We start from the raw sequence: 9,740 nt of genomic DNA, 5'->3' as shown, positions 1-9,740 counted from the left end.
CAGGGGGCACTGGGCCCCCTCTGCCCACTGGGCCCCTCTGCCCGTTGGTATCTCTCTGCCTGTTGGTATCTCTCTGCCCGCAGGGCCCCTCTGCCCACTGGGCCCCCTCTGCCCGCTGGGCCCCTCTGCCCACTGGTATCTCTCTGCCCGCTGGTATCTCTCTGCCCGTTGGTATCTCTCTGCCTGTTGGTATCTCTCTGCCCGCTGGGCCCCTCTGCCCGCTGGGCCCCTCTGCCCGTTGGTATCTCTCTGCCTGTTGGTATCTCTCTGCCCGCAGGGCCCCTCTGCCCGCTGGGCCCCTCTGCCCGCAGGGCCCCTCTGCCCGTTGGTATCTCTCTGCCTGTTGGTATCTCTCTGCCCGCAGGGCCCCTCTGCCCACTGGGCCCCCTCTGCCCGCTGGGCCCCTCTGACCGTTGGTATCTCTCTGCTCGTTGGTATCTCTCTGCCCGCAGGGCCCCTCTGCCCACTGGGCCCCCTCTGCCCGCTGGGCCCCTCTGCCCACAGCACATTCCCACCCACATGCTCTCCCAGCTGGAGGCCCAGGGTTGCTCTTTAGCTCCAGGCGAGGAGTCTTGTCGCCCAGACAGGCTTCCTCACACTCAGTCACTCGTCAGTCAGGAGCCGTGTTGCTACGGACCCAGAAAGTCAGGCTTTGTGTCTTAAGTTGAAAATGATGCCGAAGAACAAAGTCCCGTCCCAAGGAAAAGAGATGCCGGGGAGTCGAGGGAGCATGCGGTTCTGGGGCAGCCCGGTGGTTCCTCTTGGCACCAAGTTCTCGGCCACGCGCTGACCAACCCCGTGCCTGCACTGCGTCCCACTGTCCTGTTGTCTGCGACCGGCGCCACGCATCACTTCGTGGTGTGTCCAAGCGCCCATCGTCAGTGCCCAGGCTCAGCACCTGGAGGGATGCTGCGCCCCCGCAAGGGCCACCTCGCCGTGGGCCGTGAGCTCCGTCCTCAGGACCTCGCCATGGGCCCGTCCCCAGGACCTCGCTGTGGCCCATGAGCTCCATCCTCGGGAGCTCACTGTGGGTCCGTCCCCGGGAGCTCTCGTTTCCTTGAAGATTTCATTTTCTTTCATGTCTGACTTCATATTCTGTGATTTTTAATTTTCGGTGTGAACGGCTTTTAATTTTGGAGTCTTGTTCTGATTTTGAAGTAGAGAAGAATACATAATTTCTCTTCTAACACGTATATGCTAAGGGTTTAAAGTAGGTCAATAATATACCATTTTAAGTACAGTTATTAATATTTTTGTAAAAGTGAAATCTGATTTCAAAGATACATATTTTTAAAAAGACGTTATTTCAGCAGAGAATATTTTCCCCAGCGAGTTTGAGCCTGTGGAGCAGGACTCGGGCGAGGGCTGGCATGACGTGAACACCGCGCAGGTGCCGTCCGCGGACAGGCCGCCGGTGACAGGCCCAAGGCCTCCAGCCGGCAGGGACGGGTCCAGTGGCAGGACTGGGCATGTGTTGCTTCTGTGCCGTGAGCGCTGAAGCAGCTGGGAACCAGGCTGTGTGTCCGTCCCCGGAGCTGGGCTCGCGGCCTCATGGCTGGGTGTGCGGCGTGGCTCCGCGGTGCCCGAGACCGCGACCGTCTCGGCGCCAGGCCGGCCCGTGCAGGACGGGCTGACACGGTCTCTCTCGTTTTGCAGCGGCCAAGAGTCTGCTGAAGAAGCCGGACGGAGTGAAGGTGAGTCACTGCTGCGCCTGCGTGCCCCCCGCCGCCCCGTCTCCTCTTGTTGGTTTGGTTCCTGAGCAGAGCCAGGCTGCCGGTCACACCACGTCACACAGCCTGCAGCGTGACGTCACACAGCCTGTAAGGTGATGTCACACAGCCTGCAGCGTGACGTCACACAGCCTGTAAGGTGATGTCACACAGCCTGCAGCGTGACGTCACACACATCCTGCAGCGTGACGTCACACACAGCCTGCAGCGTGACGTCACACAGCATGACTGGCATTCGTGCCGTAGGAGCCGCTCTGGAGCGTTGAATTCCTCTCTGGTTTCTACATTTCTAATCGTCGGGGTGACCTGACCTTTCCCGGTGTCTGTGCTGGGTTCCTGGAGGCTGCGGGGTGGGCGGTCTGTGGCCCTGGGCGTCAAGTGCTGCCTCTAGGCAACTGCCAGGCCTCCCGGGAGGCCGCGGTCCTTGTGCTGCCATGCCGCCCAGAGGAGCTCCCGGGACACTCGGGGCAGATGTTAGTAGGTCATGGCCGTGTTCTCGGTTCCTAAACAAAACCCCACCGCTGGCTCTCTGCTGATGCCGTGTGCTACGCGGGACCCTCCTTCGCTGTGACCGTGTTGCTCCTCCCAGTGTCACCTGACGTCTCCCACTCCTCCTGCGCAGGCGCCGCGTTCTTCGCCAGCATGGCAGCGTTCGCAGGAACTCGTTACTGTCCTACTGTGTGACCTTGACCCAAAGTCGGTGGTCAGTCATTTGAGGCATAAGTGGAAAACGGCCAGTCACTGTGGCTGCGCCGCTCTCGCCTCGCTGTGGGGCAGGAGCTCTGAGCCGGGGCAGCCACCCCGCTGCCCAGGAGCACAGCCTCCTCTGCCCACGGCTCATGCTCCTCTCCACTGCAGGTCACGGTGGGTGTCTCCCGCGTGGTTTACTCTCCGCGCTTCCCTGTAGGGTCGGAGACACAGCGTTCATGGCTCCTCAGGCCTGCGTGAGGCTGCGTTCCGTGCAGCAACACGTTCCAGCTCCGCGGCCACGGTTCTCTTTCCTTCCTCCCTGGCCGGTCAGTTCCGAGAAGGAGGCCCAGCTCGAGTGTTGAAGGGCGGTGAGGGCAGGATGCGGCCCTGCCCACCGAGGGGTTGCAGGTCCCGCAGGCCCCACTGGTACCTCTGAAGGGGCTAGTTACGTAGCCGCCCCGCCTCCTCCACCGGGATGAGCACAGCTTCCTCCAAAACCGAAGGGAGGAGGCAGCTGCTGTCTGTTGACTGAACGTAAAAAAGACGGGTGGTGGTTTTTACTATTAGCATGCTTGCTACTTTTCTGATTATTGATTTCAGAGAGGAAGAGAGAGGGAGAGAGAGAGAAACATCAGTGATGAGAGAATCATGGATCGGCTGCCTCCTGCAAACCCCCTCCTGGGGATTGAGCCCACCACCCAGGCAAGTGCCCTTGACCTGGAATCAAAGGGCACCCTTCAGTCTGTAGGCCAATGCTCTATCCACTGAGCAACATTGGCCAGGGCAAGGCTGGGATTATTTTTAAACGACGACTGTGATGCTAAAGTAGGGTGACTGCAGAGCAGATCGCTGTACCCCTGCAAGTGCGTGTGCAGCACAGGGTGGACCGTGCGGCCGTCCTGGAAGCTGAGTAAATGACCCCCTGAGAAATAGAGGCGTCTTGGCCGAGCCTCAGAGGACGAGTCAGTGCAGCCCTTAGGTAGCTGATGGATGTAGCCTTTAAGAGGAAACGCTGGGCTTCCACGTATAAAAAGGCTGCGTTTCCCGGCAGCCAAGGCTCCCTCTGCTCGCGGGCGCTGCGGCCCCGCCTGGTGCAGGACCCTCCGCAAGGCAGGCCTCCAGCCGGGATGCAGAGATTCTCCTCTTATTCCAGTTAGTCAGCATCACACGTCCCTTCAAAGGTCTGTCATGAAATCCCATTGGCTGATCTACATCAACCGATGCTTTTAACGCTCGTCGGCACACTGGCTGTGCCTGACCCAGGACGTGAGGTGGAGAGATGGTGTGTGCGCGGTGCCCCTCTGTGCAGATGCGCCCTGTGCAGGGGTGTGCGTGGGGGACATTTCAAGATGAACCGCCAGCCGGGATGCAGAGATTCTCCTCTTATTCCAGTTAGTCAGCATCACACGTCCCTTCAAAGGTCTGTCATGAAATCCCATTGGCTGATCTACATCAACCGATGCTTTTAACGCTCGTCGGCACACTGGCTGTGCCTGACCCAGGACGTGAGGTGGAGAGATGGTGTGGGCGCGGTGCCCCTCTGTGCAGATGCGCCTGTGCAGGGGTGTGCGTGGGGGACATTTCACCAAGATGAACCGGCTCTGGGCTCCCACGTGCACGGAGCCCTCTGTCCGGGGAAGGCAGAGGCGCTGCGTGACCGGCACAGCTCCCAGGAGCGGCCCTGCGGGGGGCGCCTCCCCTTTGCTGTGCGTGCTGTGCGTTCTGTGCGCTGTCTTCAATGGGCCATTTCCTCTGGCCTCTTTCTGGACGTTGCACAACGTTCATGGTGAATTCCGTGCCCTTCCAACGAAAGAAGGTTCCAGGGAACTATCTGCCAAAGACAGCCCGACGTCTCACGCTTCTCCAGCGAGGCCCGCCCCGCTCCCCCGTGTCCCCCGCGGGTCCCACCGCCCGCTGGGCACGCAGGTGTGGCGGGCAGACACGTGCGGACCTGGTCCCTGTTGAACCCCATCTTCCTCGGCGCTGGATGCGGCGTGAACTCTGAGTAACATAGCAGAGCGGGTCCCGGGACCCACACACTGGGTGTGACTGCTCGTAGCTGCTCTTTGGCATCGCCTTTCTGCAGCGTGTGTTTGTCCTCACGCCTCACGTGGTCTATACTGCACTTGTGGGATGTGCTCCGTAGGTAACTGTGAAGAAAGTGCGCAGAGAACGTCATGCGAGGAAATGAGCTGATTGTGTGGGCCGATGGCCACACCGAGTTGTCAGGTGTGAATTTAGGTGACGCGTGTAGATGATCGCGACCTGAGTCTGTGCCCATTTAGGGCCAAGCTCAGCTGCAGCCTCACATGGCCGCTGTCTGCAGGCCTCCCTGGCGGCTGCAGCCCTGAGGGTCACACTCGGTGCCTCCCGCGGGGACAGCGGCCTCTGCAGGTGGGCGCGGAGGGAGCAGGCCGCTGGTCCCAGGGAGTCGGTCACTGTAGCAGCAGCGCAGCAGTCTCTCCTCCGCTGTGAAGAGGGAGGGGCGTTGCAGTCGGCAAAGCTCAGGTGCCATTGGTGATGGAGGAGACCAGGCTTCTCATGATAGAAACGTGTTGTGAAGCCAGGTCTCATCAGAAGGGGAGTTTTATTGGAGCAAAGGGATGGGGCTCAGGACGGCGGTCTGTGGCGAGCTGGGCCCCCGAGGGAGTGAACCGAGCGCGTTCCCCGCAGGGCATCCGCGCGGAGAGCGTGGACGGCACTCGCCCGTGCCTGCTCTGTGTCCACCGCTGGCACAGCCAGAGCAGCAAGTCCTGGGCGCCCTCCAGGTCTGGGCCCCGCCTGCGGGGACCGTCGGGGAAAGGCTGGCTCCTGTCCTGGGGCACCAGCGTCTCTCACGCTGAGGAACGCCTGTTATTCCCGTGTCGTGTCTCCACGTAGACACGCTGCAGGGAGTGTGTTAGCTCCCAGGCTCTAAGGTGTCTCTCTTTTTCTGCGACCCACAGATAAACAGCAGAGCCAACGTGGTAACTAGCCCCAAAGAGAACGCCCCTGCCCCGGCGCTGGTACAGCGACTCCCGCGTGCTCACTGCCCTGCCATCGCTCTCGTGTGCCCGTGTGCAGACGTGTACACACGTGTTGTTGGGTTTGGTGTTGGTTTTGCTTCTGAGATGCGGGCATGTTCATTGTCTCCTTTTCTTTTTGTTAAGGTGGTTGTCAGGCCGCGTGTGGCTAACATGACGCCTTCATCCCCTGTCTGAGCGTGGCCGCTGTGTCTCGCAGGGACATGTGCATGTGCCCACAGGGGCAGGAGAATGCGCTTCGCTGCTCGCGGCGTGGCTGCTGGAGGCTCAGAGGCAGCGCTGGCACCCATGCAGGGCAGGGCCGCTGGCTGTGGACGGCGGCCTGGCAGCCTCCCCGGCAGACAAAGAGGCGCTGGATTTCAGTCTGCGCTTTGCCGCTCGCACTGAGGGGCCCCTTCAATTCAGCCCCGAGAAGGAGCCCGCGGCACAGCACCGGCCTGCCCGTTCCTGCCCCGCAGTCCCCGCCACCCGCAGTGCGAGGTGGGCGCTGGAGGTTCGGACACTAGAGTTGAGTGCTGAGCTCCCCACTGTCCCCGAGCTGTTCCGTGTTCAGGTGGATGGTTTCCAGGAAGGTTCCTGATGTTCACCGTCCTCTGTGCCACTTTAAATGAGTCCACAGTGGCCGGGGTGACTCCACTTCTTTCACCACAGGCTCCACCTCCAGCGTGGAGAGGGCGGTTCCCTCCGTGGCCTCAGTGCACGCGATGGTCCCGCAGGGCGAGGGCAGCCATGGGCTCTGAGGCTCCCTGCAGCCCGGCCGGGAGGGCACACATGACAGGGACTCCTGCTGACCAGGCGCCATCCACACGGCGCTGACCAGTCTCCACTTCGGAACATGTCTCCCATTCTCTGGTCAGAAGCAATAGGAAAAACAATACTATTTAAAAAGGGGGAGAAGTAAAAATAATACTTCCCTTATGGAGAAAGTGGATTTACAGGGAGCAAGCCTTTTGGGCACATGGTGCATGTCGTCCGTAAAGCAGGAAAATTAATGTGTTAATGAGTTAACACAGGACTCAACAGCCATGTGTCTCAGATTACTGTGACTTTATGGTTCGTTCTAGAACCCCTGAAGTGAACCTTCAGTGCCCCTTAGGATTCTTCATGGACATGTGAAAATACGTTCTTTACGATAGTGCTCTAAGTGTAATCCCATGGAGATTGTCCAAGGGTATTTATTTGTGTATTAATTATAGTGTCAGCACCGTAGTCCTGAAAACACTGCAGCTGACAATGCCTTCAGAGAGATTGTCCGTCCTCAGAGTCCTGTCTTCCGCTGCCCGGGGCCTGCGGGCTGCTCGCGCTCTCCCCACCGCCTGAGTGTACTGACCATGCGAACTGCTCTCTCTCCATTTGCTCTCACTCAGGAACCCCAAACCACTGTGATCCACAGCCCTGACGGAAACAAGGTACGCAGAGGGGCAGCCTCTCGCTCCCCTCACACCCTCCTCCGCACAAAGTGACTTAGCGGCCGGAATGGGGGAGCCCGCCCGCCCCCACCGCGCTCCCCGTGCCTGACGACCCAGCTGCACCCTCTCTCAGGACAGGCAGAGAATGACACCCTGAGAGGCGCGGGGCCGTTAGTCACTAAACGTCGACAGAGCTTCCTTCTGTCCAGACAACTGTGTCCCCCGCGAGTCCATTGCCCCCCCACCCCCACCCCCATTGCACTGACGTGTGTCTGCATGGGAGTTAGGGTTTCTTGCTGTGTCATTCCTGTCTTTGGAGCTCGGGTTTGTAGGCACTTGTTCAGGTGTAATGTTGCTTTGAGTTCATTTACTCTGTTGTTACCGTGGTTTTTCCTTGAATTCCTGGTTGGTGGTGTTTTTGTGGTTTGGCGTGAATTTGCAGAGAATAAGGACGTTCACTTGGGAAACGTGTTTTTGTGGAACGACATGCGTGTCAGCAGCAGGCGTGTGACTGGTTGTGCTGAGTGGAGCCTGGTGTGTCCGTCCGCGGTGACCTGTCCGCACGGCGTCCTCGCTGCGTGCGAGCCGTGTGCACGCCTGGGGAGGGAGACTGCCTGAGCAGGCGCTGGGCCAGCTGCATCCTCACGCACGGCTGTGGCTGCGGAGGGAAGAACCCTTCCTCCCACTTCCACAGGCGAGGCCGGTCTGTCTGCCCACTGTGAGCAGCGACATTGACGTCAGAGCACAGTTTCTCTGGTTTAACAGCGAGGGGGTCAGTGTAAAGTCATCAGAGTAAAGACCATCACATGCCTCCTTCTCTGTGAGGAGGCGTATTTGTAGTCATGACACTGAAATGGTCTAAGGCAGCGATTTTCACCGTTTCCCTCCCACGGCACCCACACTGGCTGCTCACTCTGCGCGCCGTGTTCGGTTCACTCACACCGACGCTAGTGTTGTCATTCTCCTATTTCACAGTCTAAAGGCTGAACCGTCAGGTGTTGCATGTCTTCAACATCCTTGCGGCGCGCGGGTGGGAAATGGCTGCCCTCAGTCCCTCACACCTGGAGCCCTGAGGAGTGTCCCACGCGAGCCCGAGGTTCGCAGGGTCGCCAGCCAGGCGAGGCCAGGCGCACGCCGGGGCCTCTCTGTGGCTCCGCGGTGGCTGCTGCCTGGCTGCCTGGCCCTGTGGACGTCTGTGCGCAGGTGCCTGCACCTCCTCGCGAGCGGAAGGTGGGCCAGGCCAGGCCGAGGCCGGTGACCCTGCTCTGGGCGGACGGAGGCCCGGCACACGCGCTGATGGGTCTGTCCCTTTGGTTACGTACTCGCTGTGACCGTCATATGAGTGGATCACTTTTTTGAATACTGAATCTCTGAGGGACGGTGGCTGGTGTTGGCACCATTTTGCAGAAGCCGTTCTTGGTCTCTGAGCGCACAGCTGCTGAGTGGAGGTTTGTGTCCAGTGGTGGTGTTTCTGGCCTTTGGTCATTCGAAGTGGAAGGCTGTGTCTCAGGAACGTGAGTACGTTTCTTCGCTGGAAACTGCATTGACGGGTCGTGTATCGGATGCTGTGCGGAGCCACCTCGGGCAGTCGGGCTCTGTCGTTGTCATGGCAGCAGTGCCGCCTTGGACGTGAGAGAGAACCTCGCTGTCCTGAGTCAGTGACGCGCTGGCTGCACGGTGCTGCCCATGCGGACGCTCCTGGAAGCACGACCACATCCCCCTGCCTCCTCCCCTCCTGGGGCCGGAGAGGCTTGCTCTCCGCAGGGGCTGAGACCCACAGGCTGCCAGCTGTGCGTCTGTGCTCGCGGGCTTCCTTCGGCCAGAGCAGGGGCTGCCCCCGGAGGCTAGATGGAGAATAAGAATGGTTCTGTCCTCGGTTCCTGCTCGTTAGGCTAGTAGAGCCAGTTTCTCACAGACACAGAGAACCTGGGGGACGGGGACCCAGACGCGTCCTCAGCTCTGAGAGGCACGGCCTTAGGCTCGAGGTGAGGCCATGGGGGCGCCTTCCCCAGCGTGGGCAGCGTTTGGCATTTCATTCTGTTCCTGCCATAGGGTGTCTGTCCATTTGCATGTCCGATGTGCACACGCCTGCTGCGGGTTTGCATGATGTGAGCAGCACTCGCCAGTTTCCGGGAAGAAAAGGAGCGGCTGTTCATTGTCTGCAATGTGTGTTTCCTCCACAGGAGTCCACGGAGAGCTCCAACACCACCATCGAGGATGAAGACGTGAAAGGTACACGGAGGCGGGCGGAGGCGGGCGTGGGCGGCCCAGCTCCCGGCCCCTGTGTCTGAAAACACGTTCGCTTCCAATAACTGATGCTCTTAGGAACGGGCCTGTCTGAAGACACAGAAACGGTTTCCTCTGTGAGCCTTTGTTGGAGTTCTGGTTGTATGCACAGCTTCTGCCAGGCTCTCCCACCCTGTTCTCTCTGTGTCTTTAACTGTAGACGGCAGGTGGGGTATTCGAGCACATGGTGGTGACGCTCAGCGAGTAGGGACAGTTTAGAAACGCAGTACCAAGTGGTGGCTGGACTGGCCAGAGGGAAGCATACGACGTGCATGTGCTGCGTGCACTCGTGACCCCCAGGGGACGATTTCCAGGCGAGAAGGGGTCTGACGGTGACGCAGTGCTGTTGAGTGGGCGTCGGTGGAACTTGCATCTGGTGGATTCTCATTCGGGGCCCCGTCCTTCCCGACATGGTCTTGACCCCGCAGAGCAGCTGCCCAGGTCCCTTAGCCGAGCAGGTGTCTTCGCCTCACCTTGCGCCATCGCACGCACACGCACACAGGATCGCCTGCCGCATGCCTGCTCTCTGGCCCGTGGCTGCCTTGCGGGTCCTGGGTCCCTGGTTGACCTCTGTTCTCGTTTTGTAATTCAGTTTACGTAAC

The 9,740-nt window shown here is 60.0% G+C and overlaps 1 protein-coding gene across 3 annotated transcripts in view; it reads left to right on the top strand.

Moving 5' to 3' along the window:
• The window catches only part of CAMK2D (calcium/calmodulin-dependent protein kinase II delta), a 156,461-nt gene that overhangs the window by 121,085 nt on the left and 25,636 nt on the right, over nt 1-9,740 (top strand). The window contains exons 12-15 of one of the 3 annotated variants that reach the window (XM_015563365.1): nt 1,657-1,694; nt 5,366-5,386; nt 6,811-6,852; nt 9,036-9,084. In XM_015563365.1, coding sequence (XP_015418851.1) covers nt 1,657-1,694; nt 5,366-5,386; nt 6,811-6,852; nt 9,036-9,084 — 150 coding nt within the window. Of the gene's footprint in view, nt 1-1,656; nt 1,695-5,365; nt 5,426-6,810; nt 6,853-9,035; nt 9,085-9,740 lie in introns of all 3 variants that reach the window. The other 2 variants (XM_015563367.1, XM_015563366.1) reach the window with 2 other exon arrangements.

The sequence above is a fragment of the Myotis davidii genome, unplaced genomic scaffold (assembly GCF_000327345.1).
Source record: "Myotis davidii unplaced genomic scaffold, ASM32734v1 scaffold698, whole genome shotgun sequence".
In the NCBI taxonomy this organism is placed as follows: domain Eukaryota; kingdom Metazoa; phylum Chordata; class Mammalia; order Chiroptera; family Vespertilionidae; genus Myotis; species Myotis davidii.
This window is presented reverse-complemented; position numbering and strand designations above follow the sequence as displayed.